The sequence below is a fragment of the Aplosporella prunicola genome, assembly GCF_010093885.1.
Source record: "Aplosporella prunicola CBS 121167 unplaced genomic scaffold K452scaffold_19, whole genome shotgun sequence".
Taxonomy (NCBI): domain Eukaryota; kingdom Fungi; phylum Ascomycota; class Dothideomycetes; order Botryosphaeriales; family Aplosporellaceae; genus Aplosporella; species Aplosporella prunicola.
The window spans coordinates 498,965-519,470 of NW_022983547.1; the positions used below are offsets into that span (position 1 = coordinate 498,965).

Consider the following 20,506-nt stretch of genomic DNA (forward strand, 5'->3'; position numbering starts at 1 on the left):
GCGCTCCACAGTCGGCCCAGCAGCCGCGCGTTTTTAGTTAGGCAGGCGTCGCCCTGCCCCGCCCCGCTCCTCACGTAGCGCGTGCTTACGTATGTAGACCGCGATGCCAGGCCCAGGTCCGGGGCGCCCGTTTGCAACAACAACAACAGCAGCAGCAGCAGCAGCAGCAGCAGCAGCAGCAGCAGCAGCAGCAGCTAGTAAGCAGTCGTACTGCGCGAGCAGCGGACGCATGCCAAAGAGAGATAGATAGGCAGAGACAGCTTCGCGGGCGGTCGGTCGATCGGACGGACGGGTATATCAGCCACTCACTGCCTCCCTACCTCCCTACCTACCTCCTCCCCATAACAGCCACCACAGCACAGTACAGCCCAGCACAGCACAGCCCACGCCCCTCACGCTCAACCCAGCTTCGGCAACGTCCCGATCCTGCCAGCACCAAGGACGCACCAGAAGGCCTCCTCGCGGGTAACGCGGCCGTCTCTATTCTCCTTGCCGGCGGCGCCGGCGCCCCCCGCGCCACCGCCAGCAGCGCGGTCGCGCTCGCCGCGATCGCGCACCTCCTCGGCCGCGGCGTCCGTCTCGTACTCGATGCGCACGAAGACGGGGATCTCGAGGATGTCTTCGTCGGCGTCGAGGCCGCCGTCGAGCTCGGCGTCCTCGGCGCGGTCGGGCACGACTTCGAGCACGACGCTCGTCCAGTTGCGGCCCCGCTCCCACACTTTGCCGGCTTCGGCTTGCGTGCTGGGGTTTATGGCGCCGAGGTCGACGCTGGATGCGGGTTGCGCCCGCCGTTGCGCCGTCGTCGTGCTCCCCGTTAGCGCTTCGTCCCAGACGTCCGTGTTGGCGCCGACTTCGAACTCCGGGCACAGCACTGTGACTTTGCTGGCGATGCGGCCGGGCGTGAGGGCCGGGGTCGCGAGGTGCACTTTGATGGGGTCGAAGAGCGGGTTCCGGATGGTGAGTAAGAACGGAATGGCCATGAAGGGCTGCAGCTTGTTGTAGTCGAAGGGCAGCTGGGCCGAGGGCAGCGGCGAGCCGGGCACGGGGTTCGAGACAATGGGGAGGGCGCGCAGCGTGATGTGGGGGATGTTGTTGAGCGCGAGCAGCTTGATCTTGTAGCGCGACGACGAGACCTTTGTCTCGGGCCGCGCGAGAATGTGGCGGCAGGTGCGGCACCGCTTGGCCCGCTTCGTGCGCAGCAGTGTCGGCACCGGCCGCAGCTCCGACGTGAAGCGTGCGTCGTCGTGCTGTTGCGTTTGGCGCTGCTCGAAGCTCACTGTCCCCTCCCACCCGCCTGCTCGCATCCGCATGATGGCGTCTTCCTCGTCCGTCGGGTCGTACACTTTTACGCCCTCGTCGCTGCCGTACGCTTCCCGCATGGCCGTGGGCTTGTCTTTCTTGGCCTTCTTGCCGCCCGTGCTGCTGTACAGGCTCATGATGCGGGACAGGGCGGTGGGGTTGCCGTAGCCGTAGCCGTAGTCGCCGCCACCGTACGGCCCCGTGTTAGTGTCCGACTGCAGCTGGGACTTGTAGTAGGCATTGATGTTGGAGAAGCGCATGTCGTGATCCAATGGCTGGTCGTCATCGGCGTCGTCCTCCGAGTCGAGCTTCTTGCCGTTCTCCTCGGCGTCCTTGCGCTTGTCGCGCGCCTTTTCCCGCTCCTTTAGCGTCGACACGGCCTTGCCGCCGTTCTGCAGGCGCGCCAGCTGGGCCGAGATGTTGTTGGGCTTCTCGAACTCGACGCCCGTCTCCAGCGTGCTCCACTGGCAGTAAGGGCAGGAGAGGTAAAAGGGGCCGGGGGGCTGGACGGCCTCGCCATCCTCGCCCAGGCGCAGGTGCTTCTCGTTGTCCGAGTCGAGCGAGTTGACGACCATGGGCGAGGTGCAGACGGGGCAGTTGTAGCAGCTGCGCATGCAGCGGTTGCCATCGCTGCGGATGTTGCTGCTGGGCACCTCGAACAGACAGCTGGGGCAGAACCAGGTGATGACTTCCTCGCTCACGCAGCGCGGACAGCGGATCTGGTGGCAGTCCTCGCAGTACAGCAGGTGCTCCAGCGGGTACAGCGAGTAGTCGGCGCGCGGCGAACGCGGGTCAAAGGTGCGCTCTTCCTCCTCGCCGCGGCTGGAGTACTGCGACGCGCGCTTCTCGCGCAGCGTGCTGGCGGCCGGGCTGGACGTGTCGACGCAGGGACACGAGTAAAAGGTGTAGGGGAATGGCGTGGTCATGGTGTAGGCCTGCACAGGCAGGGCGGGCAGCGGCTTTTCCGCCATATTGGGATACTCGGGAGACTAGTCTGCGGCTGGTCTGGTGTGGCGCGGTTGCGGAAATCGAAGGGACAAGGAATCTGGGGTTTGGACAAGGCCCAATCGAACCTCGCGGATGATCTGCACTGCCAACAGAGCTTGGACTCTGGCACGTCATGAGTCGCGCGAAAATCATCCATTGACTTCCAATTCTACTACATACCTTCTTGTACTTCAATTCTCCTTTCTTGTCGGTCTGTCCGCCCGCCGCCATGAAGTCCTTCTCCTCCTCCTCCCTGCGCAGCTTGCCCGCCACCCTGCGCCCCGCAACACGCACCACCGCCGTCCCCCGCCGCAGCTACGCCCTTCAAGCTCCCGGCGCGCCCTCCTTCGACGTCTTCAACCGCCGCACCAAGCTGCTGCAGCGTGAGCGCGCCGCCTCCAATGCCCAACAGAGCAGGGAAGTCGACTACCTGCGGGACGAAGTCGCCTTCCGCCTCTGCGAGCGACTGCTGGTACACCACCCATACCTACCCACCAACACCATGCTCACGCCGCCCCGCAGGACATCAACCGCCGCTTCGACAAGGTGCTCGACCTAGGCGCCAACGCCTGCAACATCGGGCGGATCCTTACGCAGCCCGACCCGGACAAAGACTCGATGAAGCCCGTGTCGGAGCCACTCTCGACCCGCATCGGCGAGCTCATAGCAGCCGACTCGTCGCCAGGGATGCTGTACCGGGACGCGTCGGCGCCGTTCAACGACTCGCTCTCGATAACGCGCCAAGTGCTGGCGGACGAGGAGTCGCTGCCGTGGGAAGCGGGCAGCTTCGACGCGGTGCTCAGCTCGCTGTCGCTGCACTGGATCAACGACCTGCCCAGCGTGCTGCGCCAGATCAACCACGTCCTCAAGCCCGACGCGCCCTTCCTGGGCGTCATGCTCGGCGGCGACAGCCTGTACGAGCTGCGTACGGCGCTGCAGCTCGCCGAGCTCGACCGCCGTGGCGGCGTGTCTACGCGCACGTCGCCGCTCGCTGACGTCCGTGATATGGGCGGCTTGCTGCAGGGCGCCGGCTTTAAGTTGCTGACGGTCGATGTTGACGACATCGTCGTCGACTACCCCTCGATCTTCGCGCTGATGACGGATCTGCAGGCCATGGGCGAGAGCAATGCCGTGCTCGGCCGCGAAATGGGCCCCATAAGGAGGGATGTCTTGCTTGCGGCTGAAGGCATCTACAGGGCGCTGCATGCCGAAGAGGGCCAGGAAGGTATCCCCGCCACTTTCAGGCTCATCTACATGATTGGCTGGAAGGAGGGCCCAAACCAGGGCCAGCCTCTGCCGCGTGGAAGCGGCATGGTCAGCATCAAGGAGATGTTGGAGCAGAAGGGCGGCGAGAAGAAATAGACGCCTGTCCATGCAGGCGGGTCGTCTATCGATTTCTCGCCGTCGAAACATGTCGGGGGCGGATGAGAGGGGTGGGAGGGGAGAGGAGCGTGCAAGCGCGCACGTTCCCTGCAGACTGGCCTCCTGGCTGTACCCAGCAGTCTTGCGAGCGCTAGGTAAACGTCTGCACACCATCGCGACCACCACCACCGCAGCCTCGCCAGGGATGGACGACGATAGGTGAAAAAGGCGCAACACGCCCCCACCAAAAAACACCATCCCCAAGTCTCAACTACGCAGCCACATCACCTTGCCCGCTGCCGTCCATCCAAATAGGTACACATACACGTACTGTACAGCGCAGCCAAGGCAACCAAGTTAGTATAGCTAGCGTGGTGGGACAGATCTCCACTGCACATACGCAAACGCGAAAGGGTACAGCATTGTAGATACCTAGATAGGCGATAATAGCGTTATACGTGTACTTAGCACTCCACTCCGTATACGCGTTCTGCTGCTGTGTAGTGTGGAGTTTGTAATGTGACAGTGTGTTCGTTTTCGTCTTGCTTCGCGCACGCACTTACGCTTCACTTGCTTGCGCTGTGCTGCTTTCGTTTTCGCTTTCTTTGCCTGTCTGTCTGTCTGTCTGTTTCTTTCTTTCTTTGTCTCGCATGCGCGGTTTCGGTGTGCGTGGCTAGCTTGGCTTGCTTTGGCTTGTCTTGCTTTGTTGTGCTTTGTTGTGAGCGAGTGTGTGGGTGAGGCTTGCTATGTGGTTTGCGCTAGAGTCTGAGGCGGGAGTGCTTGTGGCGCTGGTGCTGGTGCTGGTGCTAGTGTTGGTGTTGAGGTGTGCGATGGGGAGACTGACGACGTACGCGCGTGGCTGGCGCATGGTGGAGCGGAGTGGAGTGAGTGGGCTAATCAGCGAGGAAGGAGTGCGTATAGGTAGCGCAGGGCTGGGTGCGCTGCGCTGCGATGGGCGGCTTGGGCGAGATGAGGTGTTGGTTGTGAGGTATGTTGCGACAGGTTGCGCGCGCGGGTGGAGGAGATAGCCCATGAAACACCGCCGAGCACCAGCACTGGTAGGCAAGTATAGTGACCTGAGGTCGAGGGAAGCGGAGCTGCGACGAGGCGGAGTGTACTAAGCAGTGAGTGGGTGGATGGGGTGCGCGGGTTGTGGGCGAGGGGTGGTTGGTTGTGGAGTGCGGTCATGTGGGGGTGGGAAGGTGAGGTGAAGGGTTGGTTTGGTGATAGGTGGGTGAGGACGGTGAGGATGTTGGGCGGCGTGGGTTGGTGGATGGTGGTGAAGGGAGTGATGGGAGGAGGCGGAGGTGGGAGGCGGGAGGGTGGATGAGGCAACGGCGCAGCGACGACGATAACAACACCAAACCGCAGGACGCGATAGGAGGATCGCGGAAACCGAAAGTACGTAAAGGGTAAGAAGAGGGGGAACGTCGGTCGCGAGTGGAAGGGTGAGGCAGGCAGCGCGGCAGCGGGCGAACGCCACAAGAACCCCAGCACCAAAAAACATTACTATATATATGTGGGATACAATATCCAAAGCATATCGAGCGATGCCTGCAAGGGCGGGCCGCCACTGCACCTGAAGAATTGGGCTCCCGAATGGCGCAGTTGGAATTGCCAAACTTGCGGATGCTACTAGAATGAATAGGGACCTCCCCTCCTCGCCGCTTGTAAGCTACCCGACCTAATCAGTCCGATAAAAAGGACGTTAGCGACGGCCTGCGGTAGTTCGAACACCATTCAGCGAAGCTCGATATCTTTTTGCTTTTTTATTTTTGGTTTTCTATGTTATTTTTTTTGGTGTTTATCTCTCACCTCCACCACCTCTCTCTCTCCTCTGCATCGATGGTCCACATGTCACCGTGATGTCTTGTGCCTGTGCCGGTTAGTTCACCTGGTCTTTGAGAGCGTTTTTTGCTTGCTTATGATTGTATACCTTCCTACGCTCGCTGCTATGATGGTGTGGCTATCGCCATGGTCGCCGGTGCTGTCGTGAAGGTGTGTATAAATTCTCTCACTCGTCCCCAAACAGCCGCCCTCAAGCAACCACCTTCTATCTACCTCTCAATCAGCTTTAAACCTCTCTTTGTATACCTCTCTCACCTTCCCTTCGCGGCTCTACGCCGCATGCTCACTCACTCAATCACTCACTGCCACCCATCATCCCCACGCACTTCCGCCACTCCACCGCGCAACAAACCCCGCATATCCAAGACCAACCCAACCCCCACAGCAAAGTCAGCACCACACAGACATGCAGCTACCATTCACACAAACCCGATACCAACCTCCCACTTCTCAACGCCACAACTCACACCCACCTACCACCATTACCACCACCACCACCACCACCGCAACCAGCTCTCCCACCCCCAGACCTCATCTCAACACCACACCAAGTGACCAAAAATCCATCTTCCCCGTACCCTCGCACACCAACCCCCAACCCCCACGCACACACACACACACCCACGTCACCAACACCTCAAGCGCCTCAGACACTCAACGTCGCCACCAGCAGAAACCTACATACCTTCTAGCGCGCGCTACGTACGCATAAGTGAGCGCCAAACGGCCAAAGATAGCCGAATATCTTGCCAACGTGTTGGGTGCGGTTGCCGACGTTCGATGTTGCGGAGGGAGTGGGGTTCCGTATGCGGTTAGCGCGGAAGGGATGCGTGGCGGATGTTGGACGTTGGACGTCTGGGGCGGTGGGACCGGGGGACGTGTTGGCTTGGGTGGGTGGGTGTTTGATGTTTGATGAGGGATGGTGGTGGTTAGGGGGGGTTTTGTGTGGGTGTGGAAGGTAGGTGGATGTGGATTGTGGATGGGGGTATGCTGGGTTGTGGGTGTTTGTGTGTGTGTTGTGAATAGGTTGTTTCTAACGCTTCACGGTGACAGACGTTGAACATTGGTAAGCCAGGAACATATGCGAGCGGTTTTGCTGTGTACGCATCTGCAGACGAGGCGTGGTTACGCAGTGCTGCTGCCATTGCTTTCAGACTGATAGACACCGCAGTAGACAGGTAAGTCTCACACCCAAACACGCACGACACGAAGAGACAGGAGAAACGGGTTAAAGAGCAATAGCCATCAATTCATTGCTTCGTTGAGCGAGCGGAAATGCGCGACATGGAAAGCCTCTCCCTGCTAAGGGTTGGCCACCGGCGCTGTGTGCTAACCAAAAGGGACACGCCAGTCAATACGGACCGAAATCCCGGACTCCTGGAGGCAGGAGTGCTATCGACGGTAACAGAGCACCGTCTACAGCAGAAGCGCACGCCTAAGCGCAGCAAGCAGCCCTGGCACCCAGACGGCGGAAGCCGCCATGGGCAGCGACGTCCTTCTGCAGCTGGGCCATGAGCTTCTGGTCGGCAACCGGGTCGACAGCATCAGCATCAAGCTGCCAGCCCAAGAACTCATTCGTGTAGTTCGGGACGAACGACGGATCCAAGACGCCCAAGCGCTTGCCGTACGCCGTGACCTTGCTCCAGTCCCTCCCAACATTCTGCAAGTCGCGGCTAAAGAAGGCAAACGAGCGCTGGAAGACCTTGGCGTTGACAGGCGAGGCCGCCATCGCCGGCTTGAAGGCGACGTATTCGGCCCACGCGGCCTCGGGGCTCGCAAGCACAAAGTCCGTGGCCCGCTTGACGGCGCGCAGGAACGCGCGCACCTTTTCTGGGTTTGCGGCGATGAAGCCCTCGTTCCCGATGTACAGGATGCTGCAGAAGCAGCAGCACCCCAGCTCGGCTAGCTCGTCGATGCGCAGCATTTGCGCGTCGGACCGCGGCCGGCCTTGCGAGGCGAGCCACTCTTCGAGCTCGACCATTTGCACGTTTTCGAGCCCGATGCCCGCGTCAATCGTCCCGTCGATGATGGCTTTGCTGACGTTCATGCCGCACCGCACTGCCGTGTAGTCGGCGGGCGTCATGCCGTAGTGCGAGGTCAGCTCGTCGATTTGGATCTGTGCGGCATGGGTCAGCTTTGTGTCTTCATGAACTGCTGCTGCTGCTGCTGCTGTTGCTGCGAACGCACCTTGCCAAACTCGCCGACGTAGCCGATCCGCTTGCCCTTCAGCGAGCGGAAGTCGGGCGTGATGCCGCTGCTCTTGAGGTACACGACGCCGGTGAAGGGCTCATCGAGCAGCGAGCCGATAGACTTGACAGGGAAGTCGCGCGCCTTGGCCTGCGGGGAAGAACAGGGTCAGCCATTGTGTGGGGAAAGGGCCAAAAAAGCACGGGAATGGGGACGACGACGCACGGCGAGCGTGTGGATCATGGCTTTGAGGCCGAGGTCGGCCTTGCCGGTGCCGATGATCTCAGTGACATCCTATACGTGGTATAACCAGCGTGAGCTTTTTTTCTGTTTTTGCGGGGACGCGGTGCTGCTGTCGGAGATTGCGACGTACGCTGGGGTCGTTGGGCTCGAGCAGGGCGACCTTGATGCCTTCGTCGGCAAAGTAGCCTTTGGCTTGGGCCAGGTAGATCGGGGCATGGTACGGCGTGGCGTGCCTGTCCAAACGTCAGTCACACGTGCACCAGACCGCGCACCGGGCACAGTAGTATAAGAAAAAAGTCTATTACCAGTTAGTGAGGAAGGTGATCTTGTCAGTGGCCATTGTGACGGAAGATCAGGTACGCTGCAAGAGTCAATACAAACTAGGCTCGCCGGGAGAGGGGCAAGAGAAGCATAGTCCTTTCGCTGGTATTATCCAGATCAAGTTCACCGGTATTTCTCAGAACGAACTGCATCGTGGGTGCTGCTGCCCTCTCGGGGGGAAATGAAAGGCAGCAGGCCACAGCGCAGTCGAACACCCGGCATGCTTTCTTGTGGAAGTTACCTTGATCGGCGGATAGCTCCATGGCGAGAGGGCTCATAGCTCCTATCACGGAGTCGTACCGAGCAAATTGTCTTGCTGGAAAATCGTTCGAGAATCGAATTGGAGGAGAGACAAGTTGACTGACTGCAGAGAACAGACACAGGCACAGTTGTAGAGGTCAGAAGAAGAAGAAAAAGAAACCAGACAGCCCGTCAGCCTTTTGTACCGTTGAAGTCGTCAGGCCCGATGGAGGGGTAATAGTGGGGTGGGCAGCTCGCTGCACCACTGAGCTCAATTCGCGCAGCCAGCAGCCCACCACCTCCTCCTCCATCGACCACGCCCACGCCTCTGACTGGCTGCACACAAAGCGCGCAGCAGGATTCCCCGCCTGCGTGCCAGACGTCATTTCTCAGACTCTCACTCCGCGCGTCGTGAGAGACAGAACCCATCAGATAGATGAAGCGAGCGAGAACCAGCGGCGCGGGCCCCGCCAAGCTGCCGGCGCGTCCTTGTCAAGTTGTCGTTGGCCTAATCCCCAGATAGATGGAAGCAGAGCTTCCGTCACACCCGCCTTGCGCCTTGCCTTGCACCTTGCAGCAGCTCGTCGGTCGGTCCGTCGTCCGTCAGGGCGCACCGCATCGTGCGAACAGTCCGAACAGTCCGAACACACACACGGACTCCTACAGCGACGACAGCAAGCAAGCAAGCAGCAGTGGTGGAACCCATCCCCCCAAGCCCTGAAACGCCTAGCCAGCATTCAGCAACCCACGACCGCGATCAGCGCTGCAGCATCCCACGCCGAGATAACCACACACACCTACCTACCCAAACCTTGCGCCACCAAAAAGCACCAGCACACCCCCACAACTCGCACCAACCAAAAGAAGGAAAAAACACCACCAGCGAGTGCCTTTGTTTTATCCATCTCCTGCTAGCAACACCCTGCTAGCTAGGTGAGATAAGAAGAAGATAAAATAAAATAAAAATAATAATAAAAATAATAATAATAATAATAATAACCAAAACAAGAAGAACAAGACAAAAACATTTTTCGTCCAGCAGAGCAATATTGCGATCGCCCACCCACCCCCCAAGGCCCCAAGCCCAAGCATGTCGATCCCGCCTCCCCCGTCCAGGTTCAGACCACCACCCGGCCTCGTATCGCGAGATTCTCGAGAGACTCAGGGGTGGGTGGTTCGTGGGCGTGCCGTGTGCGCGCGCTGCTGTGCTGCGTGCCTGACTGAACTGCCTGACTCTCGGACTGACTCTCTGTTTGACTCTGTGACTGACTGACTCTCTAATTGACTCTCTGTGTCCTACTGACTCTCGCCAGGCACACTGCTGCTGCAGGTGCCAGCTGCTAGAGTAGAGGATAGCGGAATCGATGTGCGTCCGCATGGGCGCGGACGGAAGAATGGACGGATGTATGCACGGCACTGCGATACACCGATACACCGATACACACATCTGCAAAAGCATCGTCTGTGGTCATGACATGGTTGAATGAGAGGTTCGATTCCGATTCCGACAATCTCGTCTCAGCCTAACATTTTCTCTGCGTTCTACTACCACTACTACCAGCACTACAACAGCCACCAAAAAAACCGTCTCGCAGCCTTGTGGGGGGTGGGGGTCTCGTCAAACAATAAAAACCGCCTCGCTAAGGGGTATAGGTAATACTAGGGCTGTCATTAAAGAAAACAGGGTGCTCTTTTCGTCAACGGCCGCAATATGCCAAAAAAGATCAACGTCAAAATAAACCAAACTGTGCGGGAAATAAACAGCGTCAAAAACAGTGTGTGTACATGTAAATTCGTGCCGGATTCCATGCCGCTCCCTCGTTCGTTCGTTCGTCGTCGGGGGTGTGGGTGGGGGAGACGCTGCTGCAGACGCAAGGTCCGATGCGCATGGACCAGTGGGTGGGAAGGGGGAAATGGGAAATAGAGCTTGGCAAGGGCGTTGCCAAGGAGAAGGTGAAGTCATGGGGAGAAGGCGAGGAGAGAAGCCCTCGTTCTCGTGCCAATTGAACATCTTTCTGCTGAGCTGTGGTAGCTGTCGCTTACAGGAGCGAGAAGCCGATGACGAAGCTCATGAGGATGGCGCTGCTGCTGACAATCCAGGCCTTGTCCATGCCCAGGCCGGCGGCGGAGCTGTTGCTCTGCTTGAAGCTGCCGTCTGAAGAGGCGGCGCCAGAGGCAGACGAAGCACCAGAGCCAGACATGACACCGTCGGTGTTGATGCCGCTCGACTTGGTGGCAGTGGCAGAGCTGCTGTTCTTGGTCGTCGTGTGGTTCAGGATGTCGATGCTCTGGTAAGAGCCCGTGAGGTCCGTGTAGTTGTAGTTCATGGCCGGGTTGAAGTTCTGGATCTTGACGCTCTGGACGTACATCTTGAAGGGGCCCTCTTCGAAGTTGGTCTTGCCACCGGCCCATTCGACGGTCCACTTGTTGTCGCTGGCACCGCCGGCCCAGCTGCCAAGGTTCAGGCGGCAGGGGGTCTGCGGGAAGTTCTTGCCGTCGACAGCATCCTCGTACTTGAGCGTGCGGATGTCCTCGCCGTCAATGGACCAGACAACGGCCTCCTTGGTCCAGTTGATGCCGTACGTGTGCCAGGTGTCGACGGGGGTGTCGACAGCGACGTACGTGGCGCGGTCGTACGTAGTAGTGTTACCCTTGCCAAAGTAGTTGGTCTCAACGGAAGTGTTGTTTCCTCCGAGCCATTCCTGGTTGCGTCGTCAGCTCGGCGTCCCCACAACCCCGCGAAAGGCTGGTGCTTTGGGGATGACGCGTCCTTACCCAATCGATCTCATCAAGGTCGTCCGACTCGAGCACGACGGAACTGATGATGCCGGTGCCGTTGGCGGGCCTCATCTTGACCTCGACGTAGCCGAACAAGAAGTAAAAGTCGGTGTGGATGGTGGGGGCATCCGTCTTGGATTCGATGCTGAAGGTGGCGCCGTCGTCGCCATACTCAATGAAGGTATAGTCGGCGGCAACCCAGCTGGTGTTCTCGCCCTTGGTGAAGTCGACCTCGTAGGTAGAGTTGGGCAGACCAACATCGACGGGGCAGACTGGGGGCGGAGGATGTTAGCACGTGCGGGCCTGGGGAGAGGGCGGAAAAAGTGAGACAGCAGCATACCCTTCTTGGTGGGATCGCAGTCGGTGTAGGTCTGAGCAGAAACGAGCGGCGTGGCCGCGAGAAGGGCGGCGGCAGCAGCAGCGAACTTGGAGAACATGTTGACTGGGGAGAGAAAAAAGTTTGGCTGGACTCGCGGGGGTTGGACTGAGAAGGAGAGGAGAGAGCGAGTTGTTAACGAGAGCGTCCCTGGAGAGAAGAGGCCGACAGACGAACGATCGAAGGATATAAGAATAGTCGGACTGGAGAGGCCAGCGGCGGACGGGGCAGCTGAGACTGGTCCGTCCACGCCGCCAGCCGTGAGCCGGCCCTATGTGCAGATCTATCAGAGAATGCGGTCATTTCTGGCGCGCAGCCGGGGCGGATATGCAGGGACGAAAAGGCTTGGTTGCGCCCCCTCTAGCCAGTCGGGGCGTCGAGTATGCTCGTCGAAATATCGGAGTCGTCACAGATCAACCTCGTGTCTTTGGCGTTTGGGGCAGCCGGAGGTCAGGCCGGGGACGGCGGGGCTGCTCGGCACCGCGCCTGCCGGCTTGTGGCAAGTTTATTGTCGCTTCCCGTCTCTCATTTCTCTGTCGATCGACTCGTATCTCGGGCTCATGTTCGGCTCGAGGTTGGGTCGCTATTGCTGCAGCCGAGCAGTGCGGCGTGCTGAGCAGTGTGTGTGTGGAGTACGGGTGGTCGTGGTCGGTGGAAGCTTTTCGTGCCTGGTGCACGACTCAGCCATCAGGAGTCGATCTCGCGAGTTTTGGTACAACTAACATCTTCGAGGACACTCGGCCGGAGCGCTATTCTTTTGCTGCCCTCGTATACGACCAGCCCACAACCCCCTTTCTCTCTCTCTTGTTTGTATTGTAGAGCACTGCCTCAACCGCCCTTTGCCTTTTGTCCTCGTCGTATCGCACTGCCGCCCGCTTGCCGCCCGCTTGCCGCCCGCCCGTCCGTTTCCCGTCACGCCTGTAGCCCGTTTCCCACAAAAACTCGGGCGTCAGCCCATCTGGACAGGGCGCCGTTGGCCATGGCTCAAGCACTTATCTTTTCCTTCCGTCATGAAGCACATCCCGCATTCCGCCTAGAGGTGGCTAGTGGTAACTTGCCGGGGATAATCAGGGGCGCTGGCACGTGAGACGGTGTGCACAATGTCGGTGGCAGCCCGTGTCCCCGTCGCCGCTGCGGCGCCGAGGGCCCCTGCAAACAGGCGAGCCCGTTGAGGATCTCTATCGCTAATGCAGGGCTGGCGCACAACTATAGGCCCGCCAAGCCCGCAGCCGTAGTATAGACCCGCCCTGCAAGGCTGAGACGCGGCAGGGAATGGCGCTGTAACGTAAAAAGACCCTCGATTAACTCCGGTATTTATGCAACTTTGACGCCTGGGTAATGCTGGGGATATCATGCAACAATCCAATCCTGGTGACACGGCTCGACGTTCTGCATGAAGAGTTGAATCCTCTCCATCACCCACCCCGACGTCCCGTCCAACCCACCTTCTTCAACCTCCCCGCCCAGCTTGATGACCGCTCCCGTCTGGCACCGGCCCTCGGTGTAGAGCCACTGCACGCACTCCAGCCGGTACTCGCACGCGGCCCGGCACCCGTCCGACGTGTATTCCAAAGGCGTCTCCTCAAAGTCGTCGGACAAGTTGTCCCACATGGTCCTCTCCTGCTGGATGTACGGCCACACAAATTGCGCGAAGATGTCGCGGTGCCGGATGGCTGGTAGCTTGTTCTGTACGGTTGTTAGCTCGAACACTGCAACTCGACGTTGAAACGCGCAAAACTCACCACAGAGCTCAGCCACTCCTGCTCAAATTCCCACACAGCCTTGATCCACTCGGGTGGCATGTGATGCCACGAAACGACAGGGTAACACCAGTGGTGCTCGGTGTAGTCAAGGGAGTAGGGCGTCTCGCCCTGCAGCGTCGGCCACGCCGGCGTTAAGTAGATGCCGACCGTCTCAAAGGCCTCGCCCAGCACCAAGTCGCCCACCCACGTGTTGGCAGTCAGCTGATCAAACGAATCGAGGTTCTGCGCGCGCTTCTCTACGAGCATACTGAGAGCTGGGTTCGAGACGACGAAGCCGGTGCCGCCGTGTCCGAACTGGTGCTCGCCCACCCAGCTCTGCCCGCCAATGTAGTAGGGCTTCGACGGGTCGAAGCGCTGCAGCCACTCGAGCAAGTTGGACCAGACGATGGCCGTGTCGGCCTCGATGAAGACGAACCACTTGGCCTCGGGGCGCGTTTTCAGCGCCTTTTCCATGAGCGGCAGGAACTTCCACCGGTCGAGGTTCCACGCCGCCTGGCTGCTCCCTTGCACCAACTCCGACACATTGCGCCCTGCAGCACGGTATTCGCGCAGCTGGTGGTAGAACTGAAAGTCCGGGTTCGTCTGCTTGATTTGCTCGCTTACTTGGTCCAACGTGTCATGTACGTGCACGCCAGCGACCTCCTCTTCCAAATCCGAGAAGACGGCGAAGTGCGGCACGCAGCGGAACGTTGTTTCCAAATGCACCGGCAGCTTCTGTTGCACCTCGCTCGCGCCGGTTTTCATGATAACCAGCACATCTTCGGCACCGGGGATCTGCGGGCAAACGGGCTCACGCGGGGGCTGGGACTGCTGGGGCTGTTGGGGCTGTTGGGTCTGTTGGCTCGGTGCTGGGGGCTGTTGGGTCTGCGCGGAAGATTGCTGCTCGGTTTGCACCGCCGGCTGCTCAGATTCCACCGACTGCTCGGTCTTGGCAGGCTGGGCGGGCTTCTCGGGCTGCGCAGGCCGCTCGTTCTGTTGTACCGGCTCCTTTTCGTTCTGCTGCTGCTGCTGCTGCTGCCGCTGCGTGGACTTTTCTTCGTCGTGCTGCGCGGGCTGCGGCTGCTTCTGCTCCTGCTGGTGCGCTGGCGGGTTCTGCTTGTCGGGCCCGTCAAAGGTTATGACGGTGTCGCCCGGCTGCGGCTCCAGGAGGTGGTCGGGCGCGGGCGCGGGCACGGGGTGATTCGGCTCGCGATCGAGGCTGGCATAGCGGGTGTGGCCGAGACGCTGGAGGAAGAAGAAGCAGAGCAGCAGCGAGGCGGCGGCAATGAGGAACAGCGGCGAGCGGCTGCGCGGACTGGACGGTACCATAGTCTAATGGGGGCGGCGAGGATGAGGCATCTGGAAGACGGGCGCGAGAGAGGCAGCGGGATTGCATAATAAGTAAAAAGGCTAGGGATCTGCGGTGCAGCTGGGTCCAACTCGAGGGGTGTGTGTGGCATTTCATTATCTCACGTACGTAGACGTGAGAAGATCGGCCGGGCGTGGGACAGAGGGCGATGCAATCACACGTGCAATCGTCTCAGCTTTGCCCGGGCGCACCCAATCAGGCGTCGGCTCGTATTGGCAGAGGGGGGATGCCTGCGTCTGTCGAAACGCAGCGCGACGTCAGGCTGCGATCTTCACCACCACCTGTGACATGGAGATTGATGGGAAATGTTGTTATTGTTGCCCGGCATTCTGTCATCCCCCCGCCTTTTCCCTCATGCTGGGCTAATAAGACGAGCCAGCGGGAGTGCCCGTCGAGCCTCGCGTCATCCCCTCACTCTCCCCTGCAGCGGGACGACGGTGCGGCCATCAACACCAGACATTCCCTATACAACCATGTCCACACCTACCTAGACATACATCCCTTCCATCCATCCTCCCTCGCACCACACACACACACACACACACCCAGCCAACCAGGCATGAATGGCTGTGAGACCCTCCCCCCCTCTTATACCACCACCGTATATATAGCTCCGTATCATGACACGCGCCCTACCCGCGCAACCATCCCTTCATCTACCCTTGTACGAAGCGGCCTGGTCCGCGCTGCCAGTACACGGACAAGATGCACCCAAGATACATCTACAATATGCAGCAAGGGCGATCTTTCTATTACCATGGCTTCGTTTTACGCCCGTATCCTGCCCGCCGGGTCTTGGTCCGCCCGCTCGCTCTCCACTCCGCATGGTCTTCTCTCACATGCTCGACGCGGCAGAGAGCGAGCGTGCGGAAGTTCCATGTTCCGCCTGCCGAGTAGGTAGTCGTGATACCTAAGGTAGTTTCCCGTCAACTGTCAATTTTGACTTTCAACGCCAAAAATAGGCGCGCATATACGAGCGTGTTGGCTGTCAATGTCAAACAACGCCCTCGTCTGACGCAGGATTCTTTTCTCGACCAGCAGTGCCATCCTCGAGGATTCAACGCGACCCCAGCAAACCTTGAACTGCCGTTCCTTGGGTCGACGTCGACGTTTGCTTTTCCGCTGCGGCGGTGAGAGAATCCCGCGGACGCCACAAACGCTCCGCTCGCAGGCGGTCCCGCGCGCGCCCTTGCGACGGAAAAAAAGAAGAAGTGGAAGAAGACGAGGAAAAAAAAGAAAACAGTTCGGACGAACGTCCCTATTCCCGAGCCCTCCCATGCTCCTCGTCCCACCAGCCCACCAGCCCACCACCCGCTTCGGCGCGCCCCGCGCCCCGCGCCCCCCGCTACAGCCCATATCGCCGCCCGCCGCCAAGCTCGCGCCCTCGGTGCGAGACCGCGAGTCCGCTCCCTCGCGCGGGCCCCGCCATTCAATAAGGTATCTGGGTATATCGCGCTCTCTGATCCCTCTCGGCACCCGCGGCCTCCCAGCGTCATGCTCACGCTCACACCACGCACACCGGAGCTCGCGTGCCCGGCTGCACCGCTGCTCTGTTCGCCGCCATATTTGCCCCGTTGCCTACAATAGTTATCCGCCCCGCCTTGCCTCGCCCCGCCACTCGCTCCCCGCCCCAACAAGCCCTCATGCTCCGGCTCAACGAACAAACATCGTACTCCGTACAGTTCCTAGTATCCGTACCCGGCAGCCCTATCTGTCTACCCATACCCTTTCCTACAATCCGACATACAGACAACAATCCATATGCCCTCCCTCACCCTCACCTTCCCATCAGCACACCCAAGTACACCCCAACCACAACGAGCAACCCTCTCCAAAAACGCAAGCGAATCCATAACCGCACGCCCACGCACCAACCAAGCACACAATCCGGACGCCGGAGCCACAGCACCCAAGCACAGCACGCAGCACATTCACCGGCGGCGTCGTGCTTGTGTATTTTGCACATCCCTCACTGTTCACAGACACAACACCGCCAAAACGAACGCAGCCCGCGTCGCGCGGCCCCCGCGCGCCTCACCGGCCGGCGCGTCTTCGGCTCGCACACAGACGGCGCGGGGAGCGGGCCGTGCCTATGACTCGTGTGGATGCGGCACCGGCGGTCGGAGCGCGTGCAAGCTGCCTCTCTGCCTCTGCGTTTGGTGCGTGCGTTGCGTTGCGTTGCGTTGTACGGGTGCTGGGAGCGTTAAATCCGATGAGCGTAGTTGCGAGGCTGCCGGTGTCTGCTGTAGGCGAGCGTGGTGGGTGTGCGTGCAGTAGGGGTATTTTCGGGTGGGTTGGGCGGCCTGGCGGGGCGGAGCGGAGGTACGTAGTACCTACGGAGTAGGGAGAGAGTGGATGGATGGATGGTTGGTTGCTCGCTCGTCGCAAGGCCTGCTGCTTGCTTGCTTGCTGGTCTGCCACGCAGCCACGCAGCCTCCCTACGCGTACCCGTCCTCCACCCCGGCCACCTCCCACCGCGTACCTGCAGTACAAACCCTGCATGCCACGTTCTTCCGGCCTCCCCTGCCGGCACACTGACACGCTCACCACATGGCAAGGCCATCCCGCCAACGGCCCAACTCTTGCCATGCTCGCACGCACTGTGCCGTCCGCTGCTTGCACGCTCGTTGCTGTGACGTGACTTGCAAGGCAGTACTGTGGGTAGCCGCGCTTCGTGCTCCGATAGGCGGTTAAACGTAGCCAGCAAGCAAGCAACAGCGAAAGAGAGGCTTGGACTCAGCAGAGAAGGCTGGGGGAAGACTGTAGTGTCGCCATCACCCCAGGCCCCCTTCCGCAGAATACTACCTAGGTAGGTATGGGTAAGCAGTATGTACGGTACTGTAGAATACCTATACGGCCTTTCCTGTTCGTCTTCCTAGGTCTCTCTTACACGTATATATTGTACCGGTAGTCAACTACTAGGCACGGAGATAGCGGCACACCACCACCACACCAACCCGAATCCTCCAATAGCGCTGGCGGCACCTCCGCCATAGCTTTAACTGTGTACTAGCAGTACGCCAGCCAGCACACAAGACCTAGCGCGCGCACCCTGCACCTTCCACATCTGCATCCACATCCACACCTATCCATATCCCACCACCGCCTAGCATACACTACCTAGCTGCCTAGCATAGCACGTCCTACAATATCCTATCCACACCCCCTCCACCCACTCCACCCACTGCACTCCACACGCATAACTCTGTCCCCAGTACGTACAATAGTAGCAATCCCATGGAAACGCCCCATCCTTCCTCAAGCTTCGTTCCTCCTTCTCTTCTCCTTCCATGCACACAATACCACATACACAAACATATCGTATGCATATGCACGCATCACGGCTCCACAACACTCCACTCCACACCGCACCACCACGCACCACCGCCCACAACCCACAACCCACACTCCTCCATACGCCATACGCCACTATACGCCATCCATCGCTTCCACTAGACTGAAATACTACGGTAGACATATTAGCAACTGCCGAGCTCCCAACTCGGCACTTACGCACTCGCTCTCGGCACTTACTAGTACTACTAGGTAGCCTGTAGGTACATGCCAGGCTCGCATACATACATATTGGGCGTACGCATATGCATACAGGTACGAGTATGCTCGCTCGCTACAGTATAGCAACGTTAACGTCACTGCCCATGCAAATGCCCATGTCCATGCCAAGTTGCCAACGCCCTCTCCACATAAGTAGGTAGCCCACAGCCCACAGCCCACGAGCCACGGGCTACGACGGCGCGAGACACTGCATGCAGACGTGGATACCCTACACACGTACCCACGCTTCTAGAAGCGAGCATCCAGAAGCGAGGCGCAAGAAGGGAGGGACCATGCCTCCCGCTCCTATCCGTGGCATACCATGTCATACCATGCCATGCGTGCCATGCCACGGGACGCAGGACTTAGTATCTCCTCGGCACGCCCGTCATCCCCGGAAGCTGCCCTGCTCTGCTCTGTCTTCGGCGTTGGCGCTGACTTCGGCGCTGACATAGGACTCGGAGTCGGCATCGGAGTCGGCATCGGAGTCGGCATCGGCGTTAGCGTGCTGCGTCGGTGATATGTATGTATGCATGTACCTATGTAGTAGCAGAGAGCGCCAAGAAGCAGCTCCGCAGCTCAGAAGCTCAGTCTGGAATCCGTCTAAACCGGCAGCCAGCCTGAATGCCTGAATGCCTGAATGCGGGGAAAGGAGGGGAAGCGATGTGATGTGATGTGAAGTACCTAATGCGATGTGAAGTGATGTGATGTGAGGAAGAAGAAGAACCTGTATGAGCATAAGCAGAAGAGAGGGGGAGAGCGTGTCAGGAACCGAGCATGAGATGAGATGGGATGGGTGGGCATCACCAGGTCACCCCAGCTGACCTCTCAGCCAACCAGCTAACCGGCCAACCGGCTGAGAGTGAGGCACAGTTCTTAGGTACAGGAAGTAGGTACCTTAGGCAGTCACGAGCACAGCGCATCACACCACCGCCGCCACAGCAACACGCACTAGACCACACAAGCACAGAGCAAGCAGCAGTACAAGCGAGAAAATGCATGAGAGAGAGAGAGAGAGAGAGAGAGAGAGAGAGAGAGAGAGAGAGCAAAAAAAGCTCAAGACGACACAGCCGACGCATATCCCAGCGCCCACCCATCGCCTGAAGCTGATTGATTAATTGATTCGCCATCCTCCCTGCGCTCCGCAGCAGCCGCCCCTCATGGCAACCGCCCATCACGTCCTCCGTCTATCGAGTATATCGTCCAAGTCTATCAATATGCTGAGGCTCCCAGTCACGCCATCGTGCCGGGAACCGTACTATTTGGACAAGGGCCATGTTGAAAGACAGCAGTAGCAGTAGCAGCTACGGTAGCCGTTACCCCCCTTGTGTAAAGGTCTGTAAGCAAGCGAGCAAGCAGGCTACCTACCCGTACCGCTGCGCTGTTGCCTGCTGTCGCCCGTCCGTCTGCGATGCGAATGGTATACGCAACCGACTAAAAGTTGAAAAAGAAAAAGAAAGATGCAACGAAACCATCAGGAGAGAAAAAAGAAAACGAGTTTGCCGTCGAGCGCGCAGGACGACAAAACAACAAAAAGGATATCTCGTAGTAGCCATGACATCCTTGTCCTGTTCATAATGCGTCCCAATAATCCGCACAAGATGCTTTCCGTAATCCCCAACGAGGTTACCCAAGCAACCTCAATATGCGATGATACCTTCCTTTCGTTAAATAAAATAGAACCCCGGAAAGAAAAGCACAGTAATGTCTAAACAATCATAGCGGAAAACGACGATAATAGTAGCGACTCTCTCCAGTCGTCGGAGTAAGACTGCCGTGGCAGTGAGAGTGGGGTAGTAGTAAAGGTGCCGCCAAATGACAAATAGGGGAGGCGGCTAAAAAAAAAGACAACGGTAGCCTGCTTCTCGACCCGTAACGCCAAAAAATTCAGATTAAGCGGAGAGATATAGTGCCCGCATGCATGCCAATAGAGAAAAGAAGACAATCAAGTAAAGTCGACCGGGCAATCCAGTCGAAAGCCGAGCGTAGGTATGTCGTGTTACCGGTATTTTTTTGCGTAGTTTGCGTGTCAAGGCCGAAAAAAGTTGATGCTGAGGAAGAAGCAACCGAATTTCGAGGCAAACGGAGATGCCTTACATGGAGCCCAGCTTCAAGAGCGCTTCGATGGCCTCTCTTTCCTGGCGATCCTGTTCATGCACGGCGCCCATGCCTCCAAAGCTGCCATAGGACATGCCATTG

General features: G+C 59.0%; 14 protein-coding genes across 14 annotated transcripts; 5 read left to right on the top strand and 9 right to left on the bottom strand.

Annotated features, from left to right (window-relative positions):
* Positions 1 to 398: 398 nt before the first annotated feature.
* K452DRAFT_231825 (uncharacterized protein) lies at positions 399 to 2,225 on the bottom strand (the record flags this gene model as incomplete). The annotated part of the gene is made up of 2 exons (XM_033537190.1): positions 399 to 478; positions 521 to 2,225. The coding sequence occupies 2 exons, from the start codon at positions 2,223 to 2,225 to the stop codon at positions 399 to 401; spliced, it is 1,785 nt and encodes a 594-aa protein (XP_033395384.1).
* Positions 2,226 to 2,515: 290 nt separating this feature from the next.
* Positions 2,516 to 4,127, top strand: K452DRAFT_275150 (uncharacterized protein; the record flags this gene model as incomplete). Its single annotated transcript, XM_033539222.1, has 2 exons — positions 2,516 to 2,758; positions 2,809 to 4,127. The coding sequence occupies 2 exons, from the start codon at positions 2,516 to 2,518 to the stop codon at positions 3,646 to 3,648; spliced, it is 1,083 nt and encodes a 360-aa protein (XP_033395385.1). The 3' UTR covers positions 3,649 to 4,127.
* A 593-nt stretch (positions 4,128 to 4,720) lies between these two features.
* K452DRAFT_63931 (uncharacterized protein) lies at positions 4,721 to 5,388 on the bottom strand. Its single transcript, XM_033546952.1, has one exon. It carries the CDS (start codon positions 5,153 to 5,155, stop codon positions 4,766 to 4,768), a length of 390 nt encoding a protein of 129 aa, XP_033395386.1. The 5' UTR covers positions 5,156 to 5,388; the 3' UTR covers positions 4,721 to 4,765.
* K452DRAFT_63930 (uncharacterized protein) lies at positions 5,389 to 6,238 on the top strand. Its single transcript, XM_033546951.1, has one exon. The coding sequence runs from the start codon at positions 5,623 to 5,625 to the stop codon at positions 6,049 to 6,051; it is 429 nt and encodes a 142-aa protein (XP_033395387.1). The 5' UTR covers positions 5,389 to 5,622; the 3' UTR covers positions 6,052 to 6,238.
* A 480-nt stretch (positions 6,239 to 6,718) lies between these two features.
* K452DRAFT_289671 (uncharacterized protein) lies at positions 6,719 to 8,588 on the bottom strand. The gene is made up of 5 exons (XM_033540869.1): positions 8,232 to 8,588; positions 8,057 to 8,159; positions 7,909 to 7,977; positions 7,684 to 7,833; positions 6,719 to 7,612 (listed from the first exon to the last, which is right to left on the bottom strand). The coding sequence occupies exons 1-5, from the start codon at positions 8,264 to 8,266 to the stop codon at positions 6,932 to 6,934; spliced, it is 1,038 nt and encodes a 345-aa protein (XP_033395388.1). The 5' UTR covers positions 8,267 to 8,588; the 3' UTR covers positions 6,719 to 6,931.
* A 730-nt stretch (positions 8,589 to 9,318) lies between these two features.
* Positions 9,319 to 10,236, bottom strand: K452DRAFT_63926 (uncharacterized protein). The gene has a single exon (XM_033546950.1). The coding sequence runs from the start codon at positions 9,944 to 9,946 to the stop codon at positions 9,413 to 9,415; it is 534 nt and encodes a 177-aa protein (XP_033395389.1). The 5' UTR covers positions 9,947 to 10,236; the 3' UTR covers positions 9,319 to 9,412.
* A 290-nt stretch (positions 10,237 to 10,526) lies between these two features.
* K452DRAFT_231948 (glycoside hydrolase family 16 protein) lies at positions 10,527 to 11,702 on the bottom strand (the record flags this gene model as incomplete). The annotated part of the gene is made up of 3 exons (XM_033537198.1): positions 10,527 to 11,189; positions 11,263 to 11,537; positions 11,606 to 11,702. 3 exons carry the CDS (start codon positions 11,700 to 11,702, stop codon positions 10,527 to 10,529), a joined length of 1,035 nt encoding a protein of 344 aa, XP_033395390.1.
* K452DRAFT_64047 (uncharacterized protein) lies at positions 11,542 to 12,677 on the top strand. The gene has a single exon (XM_033546954.1). It carries the CDS (start codon positions 11,701 to 11,703, stop codon positions 12,361 to 12,363), a length of 663 nt encoding a protein of 220 aa, XP_033395391.1. The 5' UTR covers positions 11,542 to 11,700; the 3' UTR covers positions 12,364 to 12,677.
* A 344-nt stretch (positions 12,678 to 13,021) lies between these two features.
* On the bottom strand, positions 13,022 to 14,226 carry K452DRAFT_193760 (glycosyltransferase family 31 protein; the record flags this gene model as incomplete). Its single annotated transcript, XM_033535895.1, has 2 exons — positions 13,022 to 13,327; positions 13,387 to 14,226. Coding segments are annotated over 2 exons (1,146 nt in total), but the record flags the coding sequence as incomplete, so codon positions are not given.
* Positions 14,227 to 14,806: 580 nt separating this feature from the next.
* On the top strand, positions 14,807 to 15,841 carry K452DRAFT_64105 (uncharacterized protein). The gene has a single exon (XM_033546955.1). The coding sequence runs from the start codon at positions 14,901 to 14,903 to the stop codon at positions 15,651 to 15,653; it is 753 nt and encodes a 250-aa protein (XP_033395393.1). The 5' UTR covers positions 14,807 to 14,900; the 3' UTR covers positions 15,654 to 15,841.
* Positions 15,842 to 15,944: 103 nt separating this feature from the next.
* Positions 15,945 to 16,714, top strand: K452DRAFT_289676 (uncharacterized protein). Its single transcript, XM_033540870.1, has one exon. It carries the CDS (start codon positions 16,029 to 16,031, stop codon positions 16,605 to 16,607), a length of 579 nt encoding a protein of 192 aa, XP_033395394.1. The 5' UTR covers positions 15,945 to 16,028; the 3' UTR covers positions 16,608 to 16,714.
* Positions 16,697 to 17,328, bottom strand: K452DRAFT_63920 (uncharacterized protein). Its single transcript, XM_033546949.1, has one exon. The coding sequence runs from the start codon at positions 17,252 to 17,254 to the stop codon at positions 16,787 to 16,789; it is 468 nt and encodes a 155-aa protein (XP_033395395.1). The 5' UTR covers positions 17,255 to 17,328; the 3' UTR covers positions 16,697 to 16,786.
* Positions 17,329 to 17,610: 282 nt separating this feature from the next.
* K452DRAFT_64131 (uncharacterized protein) lies at positions 17,611 to 18,473 on the bottom strand. Its single transcript, XM_033546957.1, has one exon. The coding sequence runs from the start codon at positions 18,330 to 18,332 to the stop codon at positions 17,859 to 17,861; it is 474 nt and encodes a 157-aa protein (XP_033395396.1). The 5' UTR covers positions 18,333 to 18,473; the 3' UTR covers positions 17,611 to 17,858.
* Positions 18,473 to 19,135, bottom strand: K452DRAFT_64128 (uncharacterized protein). The gene is made up of 2 exons (XM_033546956.1): positions 18,847 to 19,135; positions 18,473 to 18,797 (listed from the first exon to the last, which is right to left on the bottom strand). Exons 1-2 carry the CDS (start codon positions 19,044 to 19,046, stop codon positions 18,614 to 18,616), a joined length of 384 nt encoding a protein of 127 aa, XP_033395397.1. The 5' UTR covers positions 19,047 to 19,135; the 3' UTR covers positions 18,473 to 18,613.
* Positions 19,136 to 20,506: the final 1,371 nt, after the last annotated feature.